The sequence below is a fragment of the Colius striatus genome, chromosome 19 (genome assembly GCF_028858725.1).
Source record: "Colius striatus isolate bColStr4 chromosome 19, bColStr4.1.hap1, whole genome shotgun sequence".
Classification (NCBI taxonomy): domain Eukaryota; kingdom Metazoa; phylum Chordata; class Aves; order Coliiformes; family Coliidae; genus Colius; species Colius striatus.
The window spans coordinates 2,843,038-2,871,016 of record NC_084777.1 but is presented as its reverse complement, the minus strand read 5'-3'; the positions used below and the strand labels follow the sequence as shown (position 1 = coordinate 2,871,016).

General features: G+C 43.6%; 1 protein-coding gene across 13 annotated transcripts in view; it reads left to right on the top strand.

Moving 5' to 3' along the window:
- The first annotated feature begins 7,890 nt into the window (after positions 1-7,890).
- The window catches only part of CCDC187 (coiled-coil domain containing 187), a 38,295-nt gene continuing 18,206 nt past the window's right edge, over positions 7,891-27,979 (top strand). The window contains exons 1-13 of one of the 13 annotated variants that reach the window (XM_062011444.1): positions 7,891-8,258; positions 8,597-8,679; positions 9,429-9,472; positions 10,280-10,373; positions 11,435-11,504; positions 11,851-12,455; positions 14,316-14,414; positions 17,112-17,240; positions 17,972-18,720; positions 19,070-19,161; positions 19,317-19,942; positions 20,754-20,853; positions 23,993-24,186. In XM_062011444.1, coding sequence (XP_061867428.1) covers positions 8,637-8,679; positions 9,429-9,472; positions 10,280-10,373; positions 11,435-11,504; positions 11,851-12,455; positions 14,316-14,414; positions 17,112-17,240; positions 17,972-18,720; positions 19,070-19,161; positions 19,317-19,942; positions 20,754-20,853; positions 23,993-24,186 — 2,845 coding nt within the window. In that variant the 5' untranslated portion in view covers positions 7,891-8,258; positions 8,597-8,636. Of the gene's footprint in view, positions 8,259-8,596; positions 8,680-9,428; positions 9,473-10,279; positions 10,374-11,434; positions 11,505-11,850; positions 12,456-14,315; positions 14,415-17,111; positions 17,246-17,971; positions 18,721-19,069; positions 19,162-19,316; positions 19,943-20,753; positions 20,854-23,992; positions 24,187-27,979 lie in introns of those variants that run through there. The other 12 variants (XM_062011436.1, XM_062011433.1, XM_062011432.1 and 9 more) reach the window with 12 other exon arrangements.

The following is a 27,979-nucleotide window of genomic DNA, read 5'->3' as shown; positions in this document are numbered from 1 at the left end:
CAGTGTAACCACACAGGCTCAGGTCTAAACCCATCAATTTCTTAATCAGCAGTGTAAGGCACTGTAAAATATCACTGTTTACAGCTCGGCTCTGCTAAGCTTTTCTGGCTGGATATACAATGGTTCTTCTCCATTTCTTCACTTACAGATGAGTCTGTTCCTATCATTCTAAGAGAACATTAGGACAATATTATAGCACTATGAAGCAGAATTTCCTAAAGGTAATAATTCTCATTTTAGGACTGATAAGTGGCACACAGCACACTCTCTGGGTCATTAATGCTGATTTTTGAGCAAATAGCAGAACACAAGGAAAGTTTCAAAGTCCTGAAAAGAGACCAATAGTGAAATGAAATATCTTAGAAAAGCAACTGGGATGACCCAAATAACTTTAACCTCATTAGTTCAATACTGATGCCATGCTAACATGGGACCCAGCCAAAAGAGCCATAGAATGTCGATCCATTGCTGCAGAAAGCTGCCCATCAAACAAGCAATCTTTCTTTTGAGGAGATTATAAATTCAGTTAATCAAGTTAGTTCTGCTGACATGATAGACTTAGACTTCTGCAAGGCAGTTGACTTAATCTTGCATGACATTCTGCTCAAAACAGTGCTCAACAAAAATCAATGTAGCTTGTATTAAATGGATGGAAAATTTGGTAACGTGGATCTAAAAGTAATTATTTGATGGAGGAGTTTCTAGTGTGTCCAAAAGGATTTCCTCTTGGCACTGTGTTAGCCAACATTTTTATCCATGATCTGGAGAAGAAATACAAAAACATTACAGAACCATTTGTGTCAAAAAGGGAAAACTAGAACAGTAACAATCAATGGGAGAAGTGGGATTGGTTTGTTTGGTAGGGTGAGACATGGGGCATACATTCCAGCACAGCCAAACATCTCTGCACTTAACAGTTCTGATGACAAGAACGAGACAAAAATGCACGTGCTGAAATGAAGGGGCTGGGAAAAGGCTCTTGGGGTACTGGCAGCTGACAAACTGAGTGTGAGAGCACAAAGCTGTAGCAAAGACCATAAATATCAGGTACAGGAGTGATGCAGAATTAGCAGGTCGATTGATTTAGCTTGTTTAAGGGAATTTTAAGGTATGACATAATCTTAGGTGAGAGTTAACTTTATGGACAAGATAATTTGTGAGAATGGAAAGCTTTTTAGTGGCACATCCAGAACTTGCAGCTAGGTGAATTCAGACTGGAAAGAAGATGTAGTGTTTAAATGTAAGGAATTAAGCAGTGGAACAAATAACTTCTTGGGAATGGAGTGTACCCTCCATTAGTCCATATCTGGAAGAAAGGTGTTTAAATATGCTGCAGTTCAAACACAGGCTCTGGGGCTGGTGCAGCATTCACTGAGTGAGAGTCTTTGCGTTATGTCACAACTCTAATTAGACAATCTACTCTGTTATCTGGAAAACCACTCTTCTTGTTTTACCTATTGATCAGTTTTATCTATTGATATTTGATCTTCTTCCTGGGCTGGCAAATCTCAACATTAGGGCTGACGTGACTGTTGTGTTTTTAGTGTAACATGTACTGCAGCATCGATCCCAGGGTGTGATTAACAGCCTGTGTTGCCTAAGGGACAACATGAATATTAATGTTTGCTCAAGTTGTCTATTGAGATCGAATATTTGTGTCCTTTGTTGATTGCAGCCTGAAGGCTGCCTTGGCCTCCAGAAAAAGAAACTTGATTCTGAGTGAAAGGTCTGGGAGTGGCAAAGCATAATGTTAGTCTACATTTGCAATCCCATCCCCACACTTCTCCTTGGAGAAGTAAAGGGAGTAAAGGTAGTGACTTGGCTCCTCCTTGTCTACCTCCAGGCTGCTGCTTTTAACTTTCACTGGAGAGCTGCTAAATGATGTTGTCATAGAAACATAAAAGGGGCATCTGGGAACCCTCCCAGTCCAGGCTACACACAGGACAACACATTCTGCTCACATGTATCTAGGTCTCTACAAGCTTATTATCTTTCTACCTGACAGCACAATCAGCTAAGTCCAGATTTTCTCTAGGAGATTCTTGTGTAGTGGTGGTACTCCTTGCTCACAGTGGCTCAGTCCCTAAATAACCATCATTTCCAGGTGTCCAGGATCTGTTCTCTCTCTCAGTGAAGTAACACGCCCACAAACTTTGCTGCAAGCAAACAGAAATCCCTCAGGGTCAGCTCCTCTGCTTACATAAACTGGGATAGCTCTATTTACTGGTACAGGACTGCACCAATTTACATCAGCAGAGAATTTAGCCTTCAAGCATATGCTATGTTTATTTTCCACTGAAGATGGGTATGCAGCTGGTATTTATTTTCCTTTGCACTTAGCTCCATATAGATTATTTTGTCAATAACAAGGCAATATTTTTCCTGGTTTACATTAGTATCCAAAGACAGGGAAAAAACCCCAAAAGCCCAAACAAGTTCCAGTCAGGCATAAATGATCTTGGGTTAGATGACTTTGCTCTCTAGAATCCCAGGGGATAGCAACAATGAAACTCTGGCAAATCTGAGAGCAACTTGACCTAACAGAGCATAACAAGGCAGAAGATGATCAGTTGTGTTAGCTTACCCTGCTCCATCTCCTTTGACAATATTTTGGGCTGTCCATTAGTGGTAAAACAAATATAATCAAGGGGAAACTGGGTGAATTTATGAGCAGTCAGTGGCCTCAGAGACTGCTGTTAGTAAGTGGGATATATAAAGCTCTCTTCTGTTCTCATAACCTCTTTAGTCACCCATACTGGTGTCCCAACTGGGACTGAGCAGATCAGCTCCGATGCAAGGCAGATGTTGTACATCAGAGATGAGTTGTCACGTTGCATCTGCACACACCCCAGTGTACAAGCCTGCCCAGGAGTTTCTACCTAAGCAATGAGATAAGCTTCTCAGTGTGTCATTTGCAAATGATGCAGGTCTGAGATTAATGGCCTACAAATTGCTGAGTAGATATAAAAACCTCAAAGGTAGAAGGAGGGACTTTGTAAGTCAGTGAAGGTCCAAGGAAAGCACTACAGAGAACACATGCGACAGGGAAGTGGAACTCTGACTGTCAGCATCTGCTACGTGGGCAGGACTCGATGGTAAAGAAAGAGGCAGCAGCAGAGGAAGGACAGGAGGACCCAATTCCCAGATTTTGCTTGGAATATTTGGATTTTGAACATAAAATTCCTCTTGAAGGAACAAGCTGAAATGTGTCATTCATGGTAGCTGCTCGATGCTTTGCTGAGAGGTTGAAGCAGAACAAAGATTTGAAGAAAAAGCTGGGGAGCATAGCAAAACATACTTCCATAGTGCAAAGAGCTTTGAGTGTTTGCTACCAGGGCCCTGTATTCTCCAGCTCAAAAGGAGTTTTCTTTCTTATATTTAACATCACAAATATATTCAGGTATGTACTAAACTACTGCAAACAGGGAATAGTCTCTGCTGTTCCTCTGTCTGAGTTTGCCAGGCACAGATATGGTGCATCCTTGTGTCTAATCTGTTTTGGTGCAGAGGGAAAACATGCCTGTTTATTGCATGCCTGGTCCAGCCCCCACCAAAAGCCACAAGGGTCTTTGCATCAGCTTCTCTCAGTTTTAGGTCGGGCTTTAAGACACCTCCTAAATTTCTACTCTTGTGATTCTACCTTTCCTTTTCCATTTTCCAGTACAAGGAGGCAATGTGCAAGGAAATGTGCCATTTTACCTGTAGATTGTTCATTTAAATTGTCTAGTCCCAGTCCAATGCTATAAAGCCTCTCATGCAGCTGGAAAGCCCCGTTTACTATAGCGTGTTGCCATGGCAATCCTGTGCTCTCCCACGTTCAGCTGCACAGTGCAGGCAGCCCCCTCCTTCTTCACTTAGATTCCATTCACATAGTCTGTTATTGATAGGAAAAAACCCAAATAGGCCATGGATAGCTATTTCCCATCTTAACTCAATTCCCCCCAATAACATGATGATATATATGTATTTTAGCACATAAAGAGAACACTTGTCCTTTTCCAGACTTGACTTGGCATGCAGCATAATATCTAGCTGTTCCAAAGGTCTGGTTCTTTCCTGATACACACTACTCTTGTTATTTCAAGACATCCACAGGAACATAAAAGCTTAACATTTTCTTGTGTTTCTGACTGCAGAGGAAATGTATGTACTGCCACAAATCCCTCCCGTGGCTTGGGGTTGCATTTGAACCGTTCCCTGTGCAGCCCTCAGTACAGCTCAGTAGCTGAGAGTACAGCACAGGCTATGGGAAAAGTATCTGCCTGTTCCTAACAACATGGACAACAGCAGGAGCTACTGGGATTAAAGAAAAGAAGAAATAAGATCAATGGTACCAGCAAAAATTCTGCAGTCAGGGTCAGACTCGTGTCTCTGTGTTTTACATGAATACTTCTATTTTACAACACTACTTCTGGAGCAAGAAGTTTATGAACTTCTTTTATTGTTGTCCCTTTCAATTGCAGCTCATGTTTTGTGACAGATCTCAGTGGGTGCAGGATCAGGCCCTTGGCTGCCAGACTCTAGAGCAGTACACTTTTTTTAACAGCTGCTTCCTCCCATCATATGCTTACTACGAAATTCATGTCACATCCAGCTTGCAGTCGAAGTCTAGATCTGTGTTTTTATTGTTTGCTAACTGAGAAATGCTGTGAAAAGTGATTTACAATGTAAATTGCTTAGTAAGGCACCATAAAAAACCCACAACAACAAACAAGTACCATTTCCTTAGCTTTTAGCTGGACATATTTCCCAAAAGTGAGAGAACACTTTCACAAACTCTCACAAAGTTAGAGCAAACCAGCAAGAGAAAGAAAGGAGTGTGTCAGCCAGAGCTGTGAATTACTGCTTATAGGATCCTTGGAGCATATCTGGTGGGCATAAAAGTACAGCTGCACAATATACAGCTGTTTCAAAACAGAGCCTTAGGAGGAATTTCTGGGTTGGGTTCACACACACATGCACTTCCTGAATTTTGCTAGGCTGTCTGGGTTATTGGTTTAAATATTTCTTAAACAGTGATAGTGCACAATGGAAACTGAAGCCTCTGGGAAGTGAACCTGGAGCCTAATGGTGTGAGACAACCTCCAAACTCCAACCAGTGCCATACAGGGTTGAACAATGACCAAGGCCACTTGCCTTTGCCTTGCAAAACCCCCAAAAAAACAGATAGTGTGGCAGAGCTGGGCTGCTCCCACCTCGTTGTGCATGCAGGTGTAATGGTAGTGGGAACTGCTGGCTGGGGAGAAGCACAGACTCGTATCTGGGTAATATGGTCTCTGTGGGATGATCCCCTGTGATGGGTTAGCAGTATGTCCCTTGACAGATTCTTAGCTGCAAGAAACTTTCCAATATCCTTTCCAGAAAAAGCCCAAAAGCTCTGCTGGGTGTGTGATACCCTGTAGCCTCATTTGCTAAAAGGAGTAGGTGGCAGTCTGAGCACCTCTGTAGGGGAAATTCAGTGTTTGAGGGCTGATGCATCATAAATGCCATGTGAGTGAAAATATGGGGCCCAATTTTGTCTTAGTTCCTCGTGGTAGGAGCTGTGGAATCATAACCATACATGACTGGCTCATTTTGCTCATACAGATCTAAAACACACATCCAAATGGATTTGCTCTTCTCTGCCTCAGCTCACACTTGGCTCCCTGACTTGGGAGTTTCACACACTGCAGAAGTGAGATTTGGCCCAATAATAGTTTTCACTTATCTCTCAGCAGATTTGTGGTCTAACACTCCAAGATGTGCAGCATAACACGCTGGCAATCTGTCACTCTCCTGGCTCTCATCGGCTCCAACAGCTTGCTGAGAAAAAACGGTGCCAAAATAGATACCAGTCCGACCTGAGGGACTCGAGAAGCATCGGCTGCACCAGCTGAAAGCTCTGCCTGTCACAGCATGTGCATTTCCACTCTGCTTGGCTCCTCCACCAGTCCAGCAGGCTGAGACCAGCCCTGGGCTTTCCTGGCGGCTGTCACAGTTTCCCATCTTCCCAAATCTCCAGTGAAAGTTGCCCTCCCACTGCTGAGGTTTCTCATTACTGCTCTCTCTTTGCTCTTTGGTGGACCAGTTCACTTGGCACAGTGGCTGCCCCTGAACCCTGAGACTGCAATCAGGGCTCTTATCACTCACACACCCTGAATAGCTGTGGCTCCCCTCTTGGACAATCTCTGCATTCCTAGCACTGAAACCTCTAATCAGGCCAACATGTTGGCTTGGAACAGCTTGAAATGGGAACTGCATGACTCCAGTCTGCAGCTCAGGAATTCCTTGTTTGGTTAGACTTGAAAAGCTGAAATGCTGGGGATATCTGAGCACAGACTGTGGTGGCATTCATTAGATTAGCAGTCTGAGTCTGCTCCTTCAGGGGAACTTCCCTAGACACCACAGGGATCCATGCACATGAAAGGATGTGGTGTCAGTATCTTGCCTCACCATTTGAGTACTTTCCAGCAATAATGAATGCTTAGAATCCTGACATTGCTGCTTAAAGCATGGATATTTGCGGACATAAACCAGAAAAAAAGAACTAGATTCAGTATGAACCCAAATGCAGATGAAATACTAAACCAGTCTCCTCTGCTCTGCAGTAGAGGAGGATCCAAAGCCTCTTCTCAGGGTACTCACTGAAATCCCACCTGTGACAGGAGTAAGCAATGGCCACTGCTGCAGGGTAACAAGAAACGTGTTTAATCCCTATTTGTTTCTCTTTATTGTATTCTGTATTACCTTCTATGCCTTCCATGAATATCTGAGACAAAGGCAAGTATAGCCTTGGGACCTGCAGAACTTCAGCATATCTGAGAGGATATTTGTGGGAAGCAAATTTACAATTTAGAAATGGAAAAAATTGACAGGAAACCAATGTCTTGGCCATAATGTGTTGATTGTAGCAGTTCCTGTTGTAACCACAGTTCCAGGAATTAGCTGTGAGTAACTTTGGGGCAAGGAACTGCAGAATCAAGTCTCTCAAAGCAATGTGTGGGCAAACATAAGGCAAATCCAACTGAGATATGCCTTAAGGGAGTTTTTCTGCTGCTACCCGTTCCAGGTTGTCTTTGACCAAAGTGACAACTGCCATTCTCCTCAGTTGTCCCAGCAGAAAGTGGGACACGAGCCTTCCAGCACCGCAAGTGCTTCATCTCTTGTCTGCGAGCTGAGTTTGCCCTCTGCTGTTGGCTCAATAAACTGTTCCCTCTGGTTAATCCATAGTGGGAGGGTAAGAACAGCAAGACCTGCAGAACCACAATGGTAACCCCTAGATTTCAAATACTTAAGCCTAAAAACTGTGACAAAAAAACCACAAGTGACATCCACAAAGGGAAAACAGCCTCATCTGAGACTTTAACGAGCACAAACCTGATGTTCTCAAGCTTTTCGTTATAATCACAAATACCAGAAGCTTTGTTTTTCATTTCCCCCTAAATAAAAGCTAATAATCAGAAATAAGCCCCTGCTCTTAAGATCAGGGATTCAGGTGTGACAGAGAGTGCTGCTGAGAGCAGGGACAAAGGCTGGATGAGCCCACAGAGGAAGACGTGAGGAGAGATGTCCTGGGATGACACGTGGGATTCTGTGATATAGAAAGGTGCTCTGTGGTGAGTCTGGTTTCTCTCTCTCTGTCATTGTATTCTCTCTCCATCCCAGAACTGCAGACCTGCTTCTACCTGGGCCCTAGGTTGGTCACTCTGCTCTTCTGCTGCCCTGCCCTCCTCTCTGCAGCCGTCCAGCCCTGGGAGCGGCCATAGCTAGGATGCCTGACACCCAGGAAAGGACGCAAGGGCTTGTCAAGAAAGCTGCTGGCATCTTGCCACATGTTTGCAAGCTGAGATCAGCATTCAGGCTCCTCTTGTTGCTGTTTGTTTTCTCCTGTGTTCCTAACAGCCTCTCCCCGTGCTGTTGCTGCCGTTGCTTTGCCCAGAGGGGCTCAAACAAAGATGTGGTGAAGACTCCTCTGGACCTCCTCCCACACCTCTCAGTGCTCATGAACTGACCTGGTGCTTGACTTAGAGGAACTTCTGCATTCCCAGGTGGTGCCAGGGAGCTAATGCCCCTGGATGGCTCAGCCCAGGGAAGGAGCAGTGAATGGGATGTTCAGTGCTGAGATCTTTCTCATACCTCCCTTTGGAAGTGGCTTCTGGCATTAGCCACTGTAGAAGACAGCAGCTCTCCCACAGATCATCTCTAAAGTGCTTCTCTACATGCTTTTGCACAGCTCCTAAGTGGAGACTCTGTTCCATGCTTGGATGAGGCTTCAAAAGGTAAGTGGTAATCAGGCAGCACCAGGGGGATATGGGAGGGAGCTGACTTTCATGATTCAGTGGATATATGTATCACTTTTGTGACTCACATACTGGCATTGTCCCAAGTGAGCATTTACCAACTGTGTCATATCCCTGTCTCTCCCCAAGACCCCTTCACAAGGTTGAAAAATTAATGATAACAGGTAACATCTGCAAACACTACAGGAATGTAAATGATGAGGGTATTTATGAGCAATCAGCAATCATAGATGAGAAAATATATATATAGGCATAAAAGTGATATAGGCTATTCTCAAAGGGCAGCAATGACCAGTCCTTTTGCATTATTCTTTCAGACATGAAACCAAGTAAGCAGAGCTCTAGCACAGCTGAAAGATGGATAACAGTTTTGCATCTGGAGAATCAGATCCTCTAGCTGGTATGTGGGTAATGAGCTTCCATTTTCCTCTGTGTGGTCATAGCAGACATTTGGGTAACTTTATTTTCACCCAAGGATTTACTGCTTATGGAAGGACTTCAGTACTTACTTTAAGCTGGATTGCATGACTCCAGACACAATGGAGCAAATATTTTGAAGCTTGGAGAGTGCTGGACAGTTTTGTAACTGTGCTTATAGCTCTTACAGCAATACCAAAACTCTCCATTTCATGATGCCTCTTAATGGCTTTAAACCTGCCCTATGAATCTTCCTTATCCTGAAGTCATCAAGACTCAGCTACTGTTGACTGTATGCAGTGAGTTTGCACTAGGAGCTCTCTGATGTGTTGTTTTGGTTTCTTCTGTAAAAAGACAAGAGCCATTCTTACTCTTACAATAAATTCAGTATGGTTTTTGTTATTTTTAAGTAGCTGCTACCATATAGGAAGTAACTGGACAATTCAGCTCAGTCTTTCTTAAATAAGTGCAGAACTACCAGCTAGTATCAGTGAGGATTTTGCTGAATAAGCTGTAACACAGCTCAAAGAGCATTAGCTCTAACAGAACTAAGCACACATTGAAAACAAGCCATATATATAAGCAGTCCAGACACAAATTTTCAGGAGCAGTTCTGTGTTTCAGCCCCCAGCTCTGTTATCTATTCTGTCTTGGGCATGAGGGGAAATTGTGTCTAGTAAATACATGTGTGAAGAGATGCTCAAACATGTCTTTCGTCTCTTGCTTCTGCAGATGTGGCCTTGGCTTGGAAGAGTCTTCAGGAAGCCCAAGCAGTGGTATGTGTGGTTCAGGGGGCACTTGCTGTCACATACCTTGGTTGTTTTCTGTCAGCTACCTGTGTATCACTGCCACAGAATTGTCTTTCATGAAAATGCTGTCACTGAAAGCGACGTAGACGAGCCATTTTGTTTGTTCTTTTGAAATGAACCTGTAACCTCTTTAATCATTTGCTAAATGATTAAAAGAAGGAGAAAGGCAAGGAATCTTACCTAATTTCATAACACTCTTAAAAATTCATGACAGGAACAGATAAAGGTTTGCCTTGCTTGTGGTTGAAGCCCTGAGCACAATAAGAGCTGACACCAAGCTGGGACATCCTCTGAATTCTCCCTGTCGTCTTGTCCTCTTAGTAGGAAGATAATAATGTTTATATCAGACACAGCAGCTGCAATCACAACAGTGAAATTGTTTGGATGAATGCATAATATTATCCAAATGCATGCAGTGCTGTTGTGCAGTCAAGGCCTGACACTAGCAGCACACTGTTGAAGGTACTATTGGCTGGGGTTACTTCCAGCTTTTGTTGCTTTTAAAAACATCAGAGCAGCTCTGCTAAAATGTAAGGCACATACACATGCAAAGTGCAAATAATGGAGAGAGATTATTTCATCTCTTATCGTCCCAGTCCATTGCCTTCTATCCAACTGTAGGAAATACCACATGCAACATGCTCAGACATGCCAGTATTTACAGAGTAACTAGGAGCTGCAAAATTAATCAGACAAGCCGTGTATGCCAGCAACAGGCTACCACAGAAAAAAACCATATGTCTCCCTTCAAAAGAAAACTCTGCCTTTTCACAGCTACAAAGGATTGAAAACAAATTCTATCATCAAACATGGAGTTGTGCCAAATCAGAGGCAGCCAGAAGAAAGCTTTGGCACGAATCAAGCTTTGGTGAGTTCTGAGTTACTGGGAAACTGCTGAGACAGGGGACTGCTTTGGTGCTGGAGGGAAGGAAAGGTGACAAGAGATAGTGAAAGCCCTTTTATTGAGGAAAGTGTATATTTTCATCAGCTTTCTATTAATGTTCCCAGAAGAATGTTAGTGCACCTGGAGTCACACCTTGCTGGAGAGAGCTCAGGCAAAAGATGCAGCTACAGCAAAGTAAAAGCTACTTGTGCTTGTTCTTAGTTTGCTTTTTTCCCTAGAGATGACTGAAGTGATGTAAACACAACGTTTTGTTTGTTTCCGCTTGCAGGAAATACGTAGCATGTTTAAAATCAAATTCCAGAAGGCTCTTAAAAACTAATGACAAGAACAGACTCCACTTGTTATTTTCACATCTGCTAGGTGTTTGTTTTTGAGATGGCTTATTGGCTGGGAACAGTCTAAGCTGCCAGCCTTTCCTATTAATCCATGCTGTTTGCTCCCTAAGCAGCGGGGCTTTGTACCGTGCTTATGGAGATGGCTCACTGCATGGCCCCTGTCAGGAAAACAAGCGTAGTAAGAGAGGTGTGTTGAGCTGATGAGTTAGAAGCTTTGCTGGAGCTTGTGGTTTTGCATGGGAATCTTTCTTTCTTGCTCACAAGCCATTTGAACACGGGAAGGAAAGATGAGATGAATGTTTGTCAGTGGGCTTAAATGACAGGGGCACAATATGACCTGGTGGAGCTTACTTTAACACCATATACTATAGTACTCAAGTAGCTGGGACACAGGGTACTAAAGGTAGCAGAGGTTTTTGTGAGAGCTAGTAACCAAATACTGCCCTGCAGACCTGGCTGGTATGGAGACAGGGTACATAGAGATTTTGACACCAAAGAACAAACTCACTTCTCCGTCTCAGAGCTGAAATGCTGGCAGGCTCCTTACTGAGCGTGAACAGGATTGTACCCAGCTGTTCAAAGGGCCAGGTTTGGTTGGTGAATAGTCCCCAGCAAAAGGAACTGGTTTAATTTAATGTTTAAGCATCAGTTTTGACATTTTGACATTGACATAATTTTGCTACACTGTAGATAGCAAAAGGAACAAAGATGAAACAGCTTTGAATGAGAATAAGAGGACTGAGATTCCTTCAGCCTTCAGGTAAGCAATAACCTGAGTGTATAGCACTTGGTGCATGAAGAGGTGAAGGCACATGTGAAGGGGTTTTAAATTCTGGGGTGCATGCAGGACTTCAGAAAAAGTTCAGCACCTTACTGTTTATTAGGAAAAAAAAGAAATAGAATTATATCATCACAGTTGGAAAAGACCTTTAAGATCATCGAGTCCAAACACCAACTTCACACTGCCAGTCCCATCACTAAACTAAACCATATCCCTCAGTACTTCATCTACAGGTCTTTTGAATATCTCTAGAGATGGTCACTTGAAGTCCATTGAACCATTTAATAATACACCCCACTTACTCAGTCTTGTTCTTTTTCTTAAGAAAGGGAAACTGTGCTGCTGTCTCCCCGGCTTGGTCACAGAGCTGTTTCCTTGAGGGCCCTACTGTGAGCTCATGTGCAGCCCAAATGAACCCTCTGTCCCCCAGGGCAGACTCAAGCTCAGCACCTGCAGATGGCAAAGACACAGCTGGGAGATGGTCTCCTGCAAAGAGCCTGTATGGACCAGGAAGGGATCATTTCAGGGAGCAGGCAGATTCAAGAGGTCATATAATACAAGAGGAGAAATCTCCCTCCTTTCTGCATCACCCACCTCACTTCCCTGCAGGGAGTGGTCTGTATGCAGTTGTCCCATATGGCAGCTGTAGCAATGCTCCTGTGCCCATGGCTGTCCTGCTCCCTGCATACCACCTTTCATCAGCCAGCAAGCCCAGTGATCAAAAGCTGGAAGAGTTGTGGAAAAAATCACCTCAAAATAAGTTAGAGCAACTCAAGAAGAGAATCCAGGAGCAGAAGCAAAAGCAGCAAGCAGCATCTCAGGATCAAAAGTGTCTGATTTCTGTCTATGCTAAAGAATCCTTGCAAAAGAGATCCTTGAAGAGAAAGGTGTGCAAAGTGGCATCTGCTCCTCCTGCTCCAGTTTACAGAGGTCAGTACCAGTCTGGCATCTGTGGAGAAAGGCTGAAAGTCCATTACCTAGCAGTACAGAGCTAAGTAACTCACCACATAGCTTCTGCACTACACTTTGGTTTATGTTGGGCAGCAACCATGTTCATGTGATAAATCCATTTACTTCTGCAGCCCTTGGGGGAGCTATAAACCTCCCTGTGCTATCTGTATCAGCCTGCTTACAGAGCTCATTTACTGCCCAGCATGCACAAAGTTATACATTTCTTTCCCCAAAATAGTGAGCAATTTGCTACAAATATATTCTTTCTCCTCTCTCCTCCCACATTCTTTCTATTGTGGTGTATAAGGCAGGAAATGGGAAAGAGCAGCACAGTAGTGAAGTCATCACAGGTATTTAAAGCAGCGATTGTGTAGTTCAGAGGCATTACAGGGGATTTAACAGTTCATTCAGTGGAACTAGTGTGTATCTGAAAGCAAATATTATTAGACTTTCTCATCCTGCTTTGCTGCTAAATTTGGGCCTGAAGAACCAGCCATCTACAGCTGTCACTTTTGTTTAGTGTGATTTGAGATCTCAGATTGCTGTGTTTGGACTTGAGAGCAGTGGCAGGCTCCAGCCAGCCCTGTTAGCCTGCCCTCTTGGCAACCTTTCCAGACAACAGGGGATTACTGAGGGTATATTAGACTAGAGAAGACGAGCTGGAAAGCTGTACATGATAAATCTTATTGCTATAATAGCATTAGTGTTAATTCATTTGGCACTATGATCTCTGTCACACACCACCAGCTTCTACAGGCATTTCCCTTAGGTTTGCTCCAGATCACCCTTTACAACTATTCCCTGGTGCTCACCTTGGGCCTGTGAGAGCACACACCTGTGCTGCCCTCTCCCCTTTCCCTGCCTCAGGCAGTGCTTTCTGTCATCAGCGAGCAACGTTACCCATTTAATACCCAGAAGCCAAAGCCACAATCCCTGCTGAGCCTCTTTTGAATGTTCTCAGGGGGAAGGCTAGTTTAGTTCATTTTTCACTCAGATCATTTTACATAACTGAGTTATGTTACTTAACCAGACAAACAATTGAACATGCAGAACAGAGGCAGCCTCTTGAGGCTGAAGATTAACAGCTCCAGACTCTGAGTTCAGGTGCAGTTGTTCAATTTGTCTGTACTCTATCACTGAAAAAAGTGTATCATGGCTGCTTTGCCAGATATTACCTCTGACAGGTATCTGCAGCCTGGCCTAGGAAACCTGCTTCTGCTGATCACACATTCAGGAGCTCAGTGCATTCAGCTACCATCATTTGCACTGCTTCTTGTAGCCTGACAGGTTTCAAATACCTGTTTGTCTAAGACTTAGTGCTGTGAACCCAAGGTCTGCTCATTGCTTGCCAAATGAAGAGCCCAGAATACCAGGCAGAGAAGTTCAACATCCCTTGCCAGGGGAGGGATTACAAAAAAGCCCTCAAGATCCCAGGTTAGCAATGCTGTACTGTAACAGTGTGTTACAGGCAGCTTGCCCAAGCATGCAGTGTTTGTGTACTCTGCACAGAAAGGTTAGTCTGGATCTCCAGAGAGACACCGTGGGGCAAGGCGTCCCATTGCACCCACTGCATGTGCCACTTTGGCCAGGGCCCTCTCCACAGTACACAGCTGTAGAAGATCCAAGGATGCAGGCCAATGTTTTGCAGGGACATCTCCAGTACCACAACAAATGGAGTCCTGCTTTTTTGGTCACCAGTGTTGTTAAAGAGACTCCTGCTTTTGTGTTCCAAGTGAATGGCACTGGGTGTGGTTTGTTGGTGACAGCAGTCATGTTCAAAGTTTGATTTTAGCTAGACATTAATTATTTTTTGTGGGTTTTTTTGTCTCCTGATTAAAGACCAAAGAGAGAGAAGCCCACCATGGAGAATTCAAACACAAAGCCAGAGGCAGCCTTCACACAGGTTCTCTGTTCTGGAGAGCACAGCAACAAGTAAAGGTAAGGATGAAAATCATGAGAAATTAGCTGTGCCCACAGGCATTACCCAAGAACCAGTCTTTGTTGCCTTTGACAATTGATCAGGCCATTGTCTGCAGCAGTTGAATCCCAGACCTGCCAGGATTAAAAATCATCAGAAATGAAAAATAAGCCATACATCCTAGGTGGGAAGAGCTGTCTGTCACCTATTCAGTTCTGTGTTCCCTAATGAATTAAGAGTGCCACCAAAAGGCAGGGATTTCCTGGCCTGCAAAATAGAGACTATTGAAGGCAGTGAAAAGTCAGATTAATTACCCACAGCCTTACTCCAAAGCCAACAGCAGAAGCAGGAGTCCCAGTCACTAGTCCTCAGTTTTGTTTGACTGGGATGTCTAAGTGCAGGTTTGAATGATCAGAGTAATTTTACCCATTCAACTCTATTTCTTTGCATAGGAAATGGTTGCATTCAGACTTTGTGGGGAGTTAAGGCAAAGAGTAGAAGTGCTGTGGGTGCTGCCCACTCAAAGCAGTTGTGTTTTACACCAGCTGAGGTACTGGGGATGTAACTTGTGTGAAACAGATAGAATTCAAGCTATCTCAGCCGGTGCAGATGAAATGATCAGCACAGTGGCACCATGTGTTCTGCTCCCTGAGTACTATTTAAAATGCATGAAATATAGAATAATTTCCTTCTCCCTCCTTTTTTTTTTTGTTTTAATGGATTGTTTGAAAAATGGCTTGATCTTCCTCTGAGAGTGGGTCATAATAAGACCATGCCACATGAAGCATTCATCATTGTAACTGCCAGTGTCACGGTGTCTTTATTGGCTATTAGTTTCTGTCAGTGAAAGAGCCAAGGCAGGGCTACAGAGAGATGAATGAGGGGCAGGGGTCAGAGCCAGAGTACTCAGGAATTTGATGAATTATAAATTTGCTGTAGTTAACAAAAAATTAAGTCACAACAGCTATAATATATTCATCTGTTCATAGGTAGGAGAAAAAACCATCCCGGGAGGATATTTAAATCAAAAGATTTTCTTCTATCAAATCTTTTCATCACAAGTGTAGGCTGCTCTTGGGCTTTAGTGTAATAGTTTCTGTAGTTAATAAACACTGTGTAGATAAAAAAAGATTTAACTGAAATTGGACAACATGGTAAAGATTGTTAGAGCCTCATATTAACTTGTCAGAGAAGCTAAGACAGCATAAAAATAAATGCATCCTGTGTTCTTCACACTGCTGAGCTAGAAAGCAAAGCAAGGTGTTTCACTAAAGACTGATGGATTTCAGCCCTCCTGAGCCCAACAGGTTCTGGCAATGCCATCCATGGCTCCTGTGTCAGACAGAGAACTGCATAGATCTAGTATATAATTCCTCTGAAGGCTTCCCAAGTAAGTCCATGTGGTTATAGGAAGCGACTTCAGCCTTACAGAGAGTGAAGCCTTTTCTTGTCTGAAGAACATCATTCTCCTTGTGACATAACCTAAACTGCAAGATTAAGATGAGCCTCCAGAGCATCTGGAGCCTGATGCAAAGTCAGCTGATGTCAGTGGCTGTGACTCCATCAGTGGCCATAGTGCATAGCCCAGGACTGTCAGCTGAGAAGATGTGGCCTTACAGCTGTTAGCCACAAAGCAATGGAGAAACTCTGGATAATCCTTTTAAGCAGCCAGTCTCTGAAAGTGCTTTGTGTCCAACAGATGAGTCTCAGAGGTGCTGTATACAGCACAAACAAGTTTGCTGAACCGGAGCTAGAAAAGCCTGACTCAGTCAGTTGACTGAATACTGAACCACATCTTTGAACTGAGCTTGATACTGACTTCAGAGTAAAGTGTTTTCTTTGAGAAAAAGAGCTTGAATATTTTTATTGGGGAGAATTTGGTGGGGAGGCCAAATAAGGACCTGTTCAGTCACCTTGTGCTGGAAAGTGTTTGTGATAAATACATCATTATGTCATTGCAGGTATTGGCATGCCATGAATGCAATCTGAAATTATGAAGTAAAACAGTGATAAATGTTGTCTATTATGTGACATCACCTATTAAGGAAGAATAATTTGTTTGTGCTGCATACTGCATCATTTATTTTTGCATTATACATTGTCCCTCGCTCATTGATTCTTCCCACACTGCATCCTGCTGAGTCTCACCAGTTTAAAAATGAATTAGTTTAGTCTAGTGAGTTTGAAGTAATCACAAGGAAAAGAATATTTTCATTATCTCACTCCCTCCAGTTCACAAATCTACTGGCACCCAGTAAATACCACCTGTCTGCAGCTGCCATCATAGAAGGATGCTCTCAGGTGCTCTCAGATTGACGTCCTGACCTCTTCTTAGTATTCTTGAGCACTCTGGGAATCAATGGTTTTCTGGGAGTCAGTGGGTAAAACTTGTAAGAGCTATGTGAACACTACAAGTGTTAAATTATATAAATGCTGATGGTAAAGCCTTAGGAAATCACTGAACCTTCATGTGTTGCCCTGATCTGTTGCATGAACCGTTTCTCTGTCAGGCAGTGAAGAAACCCCAGCAGAGTGGCAGCTTCCAAAGTCTGAGTGCTTTAAAAACTTTTTGTTGTCAAAGTAGCAACAACTTTTTTTGGAAGCTGCTGTGACTGAAACTTTCTACATCTCCCCATACCTCGAGTGTGACAAAGTTACAATTTTCTTTCAAACAATGTGTGAGGGTTTAATAATTAGACACAAATCCTCTGTTTCAGGTGCAAAGCAACCTGGTGCTTCTGCATGGAGAGAAGGTCAGAAGTTAGCTAGAAAGTTGCTTGGTCCACCCCCTGCACTTACAAATCTGAGGAGCACAGCTGAAGAGCAGACCACAGCAAATAGCTTTGGTACAGTTGCGTCTCTACAACATTAGTTGGTTTGGCACAGAAAAAAAGTGGTTTATTAAAACTAGTTGGAACAAGAGTTTCAAGGCCCCTGTGAGCACCCATCTTTAATGACTCTTGCAATAACTCACTTGTCAGGCTAACAAACATCCAGAACAATTACTAAAGCTGTTGTCCATGGTCAGCTGACTCATTGAATCTATTGCAGTTTTGAAGAAACAACACAGATGCTCTATGTCCTTAAAATAAGACTTGTCTGGATGATGACACAGCTTACCTCTCCCCAGCAGAGATACAGCCTGAGCTCCTTGTCCTGCACATACTAGAGTACTGTGCTTTCAGCTGGGTCAGTTTGCCAGACACAGCTATGGAGCTTTGCTGGGTCTACTGATAGCTGAGACTGGCCAATGAGTTCTCATTCTGCTACACTGACAAGCATAAGAGGTTTGTGAGATAAAGCATTTCACTGCCCATGAATATTAAATTCTATTTATACTAAAGGGCCACAAACTACACATCATGTGTACAATTGGCCCCTGCAACTTCAAATTTCACCCTTATAGACTTATCCTTTCCTTCAAACATAGCAGATTTTATAATAGATATACATCCCTGGGCTACAGATGCAAATAGTCCTCAGACCTACAGTAGGAAGCAGGTTTTGAGATGCACACAATAGACACAGGAATTGAAAGGTCTCTGAACTAACTGTTGTTTCCAAATGCTTTCCACAGAACCTAGTAGAGGATTTACAGCAATGTCAGTCATGGAAAACAGCTCCAAAGAAAAGGGAAATGAAACTGTGGGGAAAAGCCCAGAATTCAAAAGCTGCATGATTCCTCCCAGTAATCCTCATGAAAGGGGAAACAAGGCAGCAACAAAGGATACAACCCAAATACTCAGGAACCTACACTTCCAAAGTCAGTACCATGATGAACACAGACATACCAGGCTCCCAAAAGATAATGAGAAAGGAAAGGTAGAAGTTCTGCAACAATACCTAGGGATCCATTCTCCTTCATCTGGACCTCGAGGCATAATCCCCTCTGCCTTCAGTGGGGAAAAGATACAATCTTCATTAATGAAAGATGGAGCCAGGCCCAGCACCTCAGGAAACAGCAGCAGAGGAAAAAGCATATCTCCTCAGAGACAAAAAGGCTCAAACAGCCCTGTGCAGGAAGAGTCTAAGAAAGAAAATCTTAAGCATCCTTCAAAGAGGAGAGTAAACATTAAAAAATCTCACCCCTACAGCCCTGAAAGTGTCCAGGAATTTATGGATCGGAAGAAGGAAGAAAGAAAGAAAAAAAGCCTAGAAGAGAAAAAGTCTTTGGTGCAGGCTACAGAGATGAGAAATAAGAGATTGCAAGAAGTATACAGGAAACAGAAAGAAGCTATTGGAAAGAAAACGTGTTCTGACCAGATGTGCAAGCTCCTCGGGGAAACACCTTCTGCAAAAGAAAGTCCACAGTGTCAGTTTGAGCGAGTAAGTCGTAAAGGAGTGCCAGATCAAAACCCCTCCAATCTTGATCAGTACAGGACCATGCAGGAGATTAAACACTTTGTATAAATGCTTTGGAATGTTGGGGAGAAAAGTTCCATCTGGAAAAATGGAGCAATTCACTTCTAATTATTGCAAGAGCTACTGAGCTGGTTAGTAAGGTTGGAACCCTTGACTTCGGGGCCAAATCTTGGAAACCTCCATTGCTTGAGCTAAAAAAATAGGTTTGATTGGTACATGCAGCTTTTCAGTTATATTAAATAGAACAAATCCAAATATTACCCCATATTGCCCAGTTATTTAGGACTTACACTAACAGTCACTTCTGTTTCAGGAGCAATCCAGTGGCAGGATCCTGGAGAGGAGTTTCATGGCCTGGATGGATAAAAAAGCCTGTACTCTATCAAGCAAAGATCACAGAGGCAGGTACTCAAACATAAAAAGCCTCCTAGAAAGCCTCTTTCTCAGCTCCAGCTGTAGAGTTTTCACAGTGTTGTGCTGTAAGCTATAAAAATAGACCAATGGACTAATGTATTTTGTCTTTATAACATCACATTTCTCCTTTTTTTTTTTTTTTTAAGCAGGAATAAACTTCTAGAAACAGTTGAATCACCTAAAAAAAGAGAGGCATTAACTCCTCCAGCACCATTGGTATCTGAAAGCTATCTCTTCAGTCCTCTGAAATTTGAAGACTTGTATTGCTCTCCCCCAGCTCTGCAGATGACTCCTTTCAGCTTTTCTCCTCCTCAGAAAGATGTAAAACCTTACTCCAAGGACCCTACTCCTGGTCTTTCTCCATATCGAAGTAAACAGGATCGAGTGAAAGCCATACATAGTCTGTCCAAGGAACTGGCAGAAAAGATTGAGATGGCAACTACGAGACTGAATGCAGCAAGCTGGGTTAAAGACTCTGCTGATGAAACATTGGCAGAGACAACTTTGGACCTTTACAATGAGTCATCTCCTGTCACAGAACCTGAGACATTCAAGGATGAGCAAGACAGGACCATGACTATACAAATGCTTCTGGATGCCCCAGATCCTGATGTGTTATGTGTATCATCAGATAGGATTAGCCCTGTGGGTAGACAGAAGGCTGCTCATTTGCCTGGTGGGAGTGCTACAAGCAAAGACCTACTATGGATCCCTCACAGCACAGGACAGAGACATCTCAGCACTGGGAAAGACCTGAGCAATACATTGCAAGGTAGATCATATTGACACAATGCAACAGAGACTCAGATGCCATAGCCCAATTGTTTCAAAGCTACAAAGTGATGTTTAAGCCACATCTCCCCTTGGCTATTGGAGGTGGTGTGTCTGAGGAAATCTCCAAGCAGTGAGTCTTTTAGGCTGTATCCATACTACTTGGAGGGAGCAGTCACTGGAGCCTTGAGTGTTTGCAGGCTTATGCTCTCCACAGCTCACAAATCTAATGCCAACAAGAGTCTCAGGTGCCCTTAGCAAGCAGCACAGGCAGCCTAGGAACCCTCTGGCAGCAGCAAGTACAAACACCACTCCATACACTGTTCAGTGTGTTTAGATCAGCAGGGCAAAACCACGAAATTTCAGCAAATCTCAAATCAGAAGGTTGCCAGAATGTTAGCAGTGACTGACTTTTCTTACATGTCTTTTGGTTAGCATTGAAAAATCCATCAGTCCTCCTATTAGAGGAGAGATGGGACTGAAGCAGAGGCTATCATGTTCAGAAGTAATGATCTAACTTCCATAACAATCTAATTACTTTCTTGTCCTCCCATTGCACTTATGAGCTACATCTGAATTTTATCTGTGGCTTTGCCACTGATTTTGGACACATCACTTTACCTTCTGGTGCCTAGGCTTTCCCAGAAGTAAGAAAGTCTAACCCCATGTACTTAGAAATCTGTGGCTAAGAAGAGTTATATGGAAGTTAAGTGCTCACACATAAACAGGCAGAGGATAGATGCCAAAGTTTGGACCATTTCATTTCTACAAAGAGCATATATATTAAATACCTTCATTTGTCTTTTTAAAAGGTTTTCCTGTGAATAAGGGTGCCAAAGTGGACATAAGCCTATTGCATGAAAAGCCAATAACCAGCCCAGCCTCTCCATCTCCCAGATTCCTCACTCAAAGGTAAACAAATTTGGGTATATTATTCTCTGCTAAATGCACCTCGTGCACACACACACGTAGTTAAAATAAATGGCACCAATTCAGCCTGTAGCCAGACTGCTCTTAATTCCTTACACAGTGAATTTCAAAGTAGGCAGATTTTGACACAAGAGGGAACCACCTATTTGTAGAGAGCTGGAAGATCAATAGGAAAGGTTCTTTTGGAGAGAGGTTCTTTTGGTTCTTTTGGAAAGGTTTCTTTTGGAGAGATGGATCTCCCCGACGGCTGTTTTGCCCTAGGTGCAACCTCCCAGCAGCTTGAGGAGCGCGGGAGCTGAGGCAGCCAAGCCCCGGCTGTCCGAGGAGGGTCTGGCTTTCTCCTCCCTCTCTGGAGCCGGGGCAGCCCGCGGTAGGAGCGGGGGGTCGCGGAGGGGGGCGCGGGGAGGGGGGTGCGGGGCTGCCAGCCAGGAGGTGCTGCCAGTCCGCCGCCAGGGGGCGCCGCCAGCGGCCTGCAGCCGGTGCGGGGAAAGCCGCGGAACCCCGCCGATCCCCCCCTTTGCGGGGGCTGAAAGAGTGAGTTAATCAACTGCACGCTATAAATTCATCCTTAGTAATTGCTCGCGCTCACTTTGCTCCAAATGAGGGTGAAAAGCCCTGATTCCTGCAGCTCTACAAGTTGCACTCAGAGCATGCAGCGAGGAGGCAGAGCTGCGGCTGCACCGCACCTTAGAGAGTGCAGCCCGCCAGGCTGGGGAGAACGGTGGGGTCCATCACTCTTGTCTTGATGAGGCGTGTTTATATGCGACTCTAATTCACAGTAATGGAAGGTAGGTGCAGACCCTCCGTGGGCCCCGAGGGGAATCGTCCCTCAGCTGTAATGGACAAACATAAGACAAAGTAGGAATAAGACAGATTGCACTGATCTGCTGAACAATGCAATTACTGTGAAAGCAAAGCTCACGTGTGTTCAAGCAGCAGAGTCAAACAAAGTCTTTAGAGCACCACTGAAAAAAAGCCCTCCCACGAAGAAAACCTCTCAAACAGTAAATCTCCACCCTGTTGCACATGCTGTTTCAAAAGATGAGGAGAGCTACTTGCAGACAAAACAGCACTGTATTTAGAGATCAGAAGTGGAAAGTAATGCTGTATTGTGGATTGAGGGCTCCTTCTGACACAGCCATACTGACAGTAAGCGGATGATCTGAAGGAAACAGCTTCTCATGTCTAACCCTTTCTTAGCTACTGGTAAAGGAGGTAATGCAAAGGTTCAGAGCAAAAGCCTGGCTTTGAATTGTCTTCAGCTTTCATTTGCATAGGATCTAGATTCTCATTTTTCACCTAGTCCTGAAGCCTTCACACTCAGGGGAAGGAAAATGGGTGAGAGTTCTTCAGTACAGACCAGTGGGCAGCACATGCCAGGAAAGACATGAGGCTCCCATCATCCAGCTACTCCTGATGATGCCCTTGAACCTGATCTTACCCACAGCCAGTTTCAACAGCACAGTTTTGTGCTTTCATGTTTAATTATAGCTGCAGAAACAGTGACTCGTGTTCATGCTGGAAATCCCGCAGGTGCCTCTTTCCATAAGAAATGTTCCCATTTCATGCCCGGCTGCTCTGCCGTCTGCAGGGGCTGCTCACGGAGATTTGTTGCTGATGCAAATGACTCACTGATGGGAATTCTCCAAACTGCCAGAAAATGCATATGCCAGCTCATCCTTATTCTGATTCTGTTCTCTATAGAAGCAACTTTCTGTTACATTCTGCATCTTGTCAGAGTCAAAAAGGTGGTAACACTTCTGCCCTGAGTTCAGTGCATTGGGCAGCCTCAGGAGCACAGGCAGAGGCCTGATGTCCAGAGTTGTTAAGTCACAGCTCTGCCTCCCACTGCAAACCCAGTCATGTTTTCTCTTTAGCTGGTGCAAATCCAAAGACCCTCAGCTTGGAACTGTGGTGGGTTATGCCTGCTGCAAGGCTGGTTGTGCCTGGAAGAAAGGAGTTGCTGGGCACACCTGTGTATTCCCAGTATTTGTTAAAGAATCTGCATCCTGGCAGGAGCCTTCCCAGGAAACAGGCAGAGCTGGATTCAGACCTTGGCATCGGTCTCCAAACAGAAGTGGGCATTTCTCAAGAGCCAAAGGAAGCAGTGGCATTGACTAAAAAACTATCACAACACAAATGCAGAGACAACAGCCAGCACATTTGCCCAACAAATAGTAGAACTGCTTTTTAAGACATCCCTGTTTCCTCTTCTCCTTCTCTGTCATCCACCTTTGCTCTCATGTTCTGAAGACTGCATCCAAGACGTGTCAGTGGAAGCTGTTCTAATAGTTTCAACAGTTTCTGGGTCATGAAAAACAAAGAAAAGCTTATTAATGAGAAAAATGAAATAAGATTTCCCTAAGCTGATTGCCAATAAAAAAAGAATTTCCACGTTCATTTTTCTGTATAAAAAAGAGAACATCTGTCACCATTGCAGTGGGGCTCAGTGTCCCTGCATGTGTTTTGGCTGAGGCTTGATCAATAAATGCCCATTTTCACACCTTCCTTCCTAATCTTTTTAGTTAAGCTCAAATAGTTATGGATCAAAACAAGGCAAGAGCAGCTAGCTAAGATCTTCATCAGGAGTGTAGGATTTGGTGATGACATTGTTTTGAAATAGTAAAGTACATACATCAATAGCAAACCTTAGTTGGGCCACAGCCATGCTCAGCACAAGTTTCAGAAGCATTGGAACAGAGAACAGTATGTTGTGTTTCTGAAAAGATTTCAGATACTTTTGCCAAGGTTCAGAGCAAGATTGTGCAACAAAGTCCTAAGAATGGCACAGACTGTACAATGCAGCCCTCATAAATTAAGCTTCAAAACTGCAAGGTTGTTGGTTCTATTTGCCTGCAGACTGAAAAACATCCAGCTCTTTCAGAGCAGTAATTAGAGTAGGTAAAGACAAGTGTTAACTTTCCTGACAACATCAAAAGTACAAGAAAGAGCACTTTGTACATTGGCAGGTATGACTTTTCACTGAGTCTTTTCTTTCCATTTAACTAGATTTAATGAATGATGGCTTTGTTAAAATTAAATAATCACTTTTTACTTCAAAAGGTTGCTTACATACAGGCATAATCTCAAAAAATCTCTGACTGTTCTTCCCTTCACGCAGTCTACAGAGAGAACTCATGGCTCAGAGAAATCCCTACCAGTGGGAGACTACTTTGAAAGATCAGAATGAATTGGAGATGGCCAAGCAGCCTCTCAGAAAGAGCCTGAGGACACTGGAGAGCCTCACCTTACAGCCCTCTGCCACTCTGAGCACTGGAGCTGAGACCCAGGACGGCAGCTTTGAGCAGGACTTTGGTAAGGTGGCATTTCTCAAGATACTTCATATGCTATTGTAAAAGAAAGAACAGTCCTTCATTGCAAGAGAGCTCCTGATGACAGTTCTGACAAGGACCAAAAAAGTTTCTAGGGTGAGGGGGAATTTCAAATAGCTGGTTTGTACTCCAGATTTCAAAGGTGAGAAATTAATGAATGAGAAAATGGTCCCTTGACTTTTCCATCCAATTTAACAGACACACCCCCCTAAAAAATACAATAGAGATGTTTTGCCCTTTCCATGCAGTGCTGTGTTGTCTCAGATGTTTTCATCACGTTGCCTCACAGGTTGCTCCTGTGCTGAGTTATAGTGACAGCTACAGACAGCCCCCAATGGAATTAGCGCCACTCAGATCAGAGACATTTTCAGCACCTTGCAGCTTCATCCAAAGGTCTCAAGGAGCCTTGCAAATATTCTTCATAATTACCACATCAGATCAATGTGGGGTATTACCTTACTGGTACAGCAAGAGACATCAAGGCACAGAGCTTTTGCAGGGTTTACCAAAGGATGCATTTTGAATAGAGAGATCTGTTCAAGGATCCTGCAAGGCTGGCTGAGGCAAAGACAGGATGCAGGGCATCACCATTCTGCTCAGAACAAACGTTTGCTTAGAAACAAGGGAAAGTTTGTGGATGAAAGGGTTAAATGGCAAACAGGCCACTCTGAAGAGATCTCTGCTTGCTTCCACCAAACAGTAGCAGATGGTGCATTGTTTTAAGGGCTTTTCTGAGACAAAAGAACAAGATCAGATAACCTTTCCTCAAAGAGGGCACTTACAAAAAGCCTTTGCTCTTATTAAGGATTCTTCATTGTTTTCCCCACAAAATTTTATATGTGATATTGGATTTGGAGGCAGAGGAGAAGCCAGCATTGTTTACTATGCTTCTCCCCGCCCCCCAGGGACTAGGAGGGCCTCTTACATGATTGGACAGTAAGTGTGTTGTCTGGAGTGTTTATCATAAGCAAAAGACATTGAATTTATTTAATATTAATAGCTAAAGGCCCCAATTCTGGAAGCTATTTGGCAAAAAGACTCTGTCATCGACTATTCACCACTTGAACAATAGGAACTGCTGTCTGGTGTCTATGCCAGGAGGACCCTTTACCTCCTCTGAGCATTTGCAGGAGCTGACAGCATTTGAGTGAGCTCAAGCCCAAGGTTTGACTGTAAACCAGCAGTTCCACCACCGGCTATGTTGCCACAGATGAGGCACACAACTGCCATTTGAAGACAATGTGGTTTTGAAATATGGGTCACAAGTGGATCTATTCACCACTCTTATCAGGAAAGGGGCACTGAGACACAAGGCTGTATTGTCTGCTGTAATGCATCACACCAGCAGTTGATTCTGTTCTCTTTCACAGAACACAGAAGCCACTGTGCACGTGCAGCATAATGATATGTAATTATACAACTGCTGCAAAACAGAAATATTTACCTTTAAAAGATTCATGCATCATCTAACCACTAATTGTCAGGCCAAGGACAAGAACAATTTTCTGTAGTAAACACATTTATCTAACAACTTTCAAACATAATAAAGCACAGTAGAAGCAGCAGATATCCACAAAATACTTGTAACTATTTTCTGCCTGGAGAAGATGGTGAAGCTGTCCTGAGCTGATGAATTTTCTTCTGAAACATAGCCAGTATAAAATCTAGAATTGCAAATGCTATAAGCACATGCTGTGATGAACACAAGTATTCTCCACAGGCATCACTGGAAAGTATTTCACATGGCTCATATATGTGTCTCTAATCAGTTTAGTCACAAAGCCTGGTACAAGCAAGTGAGCTGAGGAGGAAGCAGTTACCACATTCTGCTTTTCTCAGAAATGTCACTACATAAAATCTTGCCACCGTTCCCACCAGACTACCAGGTCTCTTCCACAGGGAGCTGAGGAGAGGAGCTTTGCATTCCTTGATACTGCAGCACATCCCACAGTACCCAAAAAACCATTTTGCCCATGCCCCTTCCTGCAGCCTTGCGATTGGACCATGAGCTAAATGGACTAAATGAGCCAAAAGTGCATTTCATCAAGCCAGACTTTTGTTTACTTTTTTGCATCTGAGAGATAAAGAGGTTTAAGCGGAAAATAATTGTTTAAAAGATAGTTTTTGAATGTGGAAACTTAAGCATGGCTACTAGTTTAAAGTTATTTGGATCTGGCAAGTAAATGGAATGCTCTCCTTTATTCTCAGAACTCAGAATTTTAAGCTGGATTACAAAGAAAAAATACACGGAACACCTTTCGCCTCAACTGCTGATTGACATATTTCCTCTTACCACTAGAGGGAGCTGCCTTCTTGCTTCTAGCAAAGGGAGAAACGATCAAATTAGTGGAATAAGCAAAGTGCAACAGCATGGTTTCAGCTAATTGTCCTCTGATGGATAGTTTTGAGATAAGACAGCTCTTTGTGTTTTGCTTCAAAAGCCTACACCGATTTTTGTATTTTGCAAAGCTTCTGCCTGGTGAAGCTTCAGTGAGCTCCATCATCAGCCTTCAAACAGCTCTGAAATCTGCAATGCTGCAGTGTTGAAGCATTACATGCTTCTTGAGCCTGTGACAGGCAACATGAGAATTGCTCTCACTTCGATACCAGTTCTCTCCCTCTGAACTAGTTTCCTTCCATACATTCCTTAGCAACTGTCTTTGCACTGCTAATAAGCTGTCTGATAAATCATCCTATAGCCTGTGTGTGTACAAGAAGTCATGACTCTGTTCCTCTCTGTGCTACAACCTGTAGAGTGCTGTACTAGTAAAAATACCACTGCAAAGCATTTCTTACTCTTTGGAGCCCAGAGTTGCTTTGCCATACAGGTTGGGGCTTTGGTATCTATATTCCAAGTGTAGTGGGTTGAGGGAATTTAGTGTAACTGATGAGCAATAGAAGGAACATGCGACGGAATTTCAGGGTTCTGGTTTGGTCCCGATTCAGGGCCATCTCTCTTGCTAGCCTGTGGCAAGAGCTGCTCTGTATGTGACACAGCACATGTGGAAGGGGCAGCAGCAGGGTGAAGGACTGCCATGTGCTGCAACATCTGGCTGGAAGCTGAACTCTAGCCAACCTCCTGCACCAGAGGATTTAGATATAAGCACAAAATATGAGGAGGGCAGGAGCAGCACAGGCTACATTAATCCCCTTGTTTAGCAAGCAGCTACTCTTCATTGACAAGAGGGATACAAGACTTACTTCCAGAGGAAAAAATAAACTATTTCAGCCTTGTGGAAATGCAGATTTGCCAAAGTACTCAAGAATGCAGATCAGCCAATTGATTTTCCTAAGCAAACAGGTATAGCCTTCAAGTTTAGAGTCTTTTGCCTAGGGATTGCTCTTGGCTCACAGATTTTGCTGAAGAAGGGCCAACCAGCCATCCTGTGTGCCTGTGCTGCGTATCTCAGCTGTGATCAGAAGTTAGCAAACCTTTTTGCTATATCTCCATTTACCTACAGCTCAGCTCCTGCAGTCTAACAAAGTACTGAAATGCCAGGGTGGTATTTCACCCATCCCTCCCTTTACTTAAAGAGCATCCTAAAATAATAAAGCACCTGAGCCAGCACAGTGATTTGGGAAGGGGGAAAAATAGTCTTGATCTGAGTATCAATAGGTCAGTTCCTTCTGGATTTGTTGCTTCATTCCACAGCGGCCTTTCAGAACTCTTTAAGCCCCATCGTCATGCAACTCCAGGCAATAATGTAGCCAAAGTTCTGCTTACATCTAAAGTTTCAAGTATGTATTTTTGTAATAGCTGCTTTGGACTGATTGCT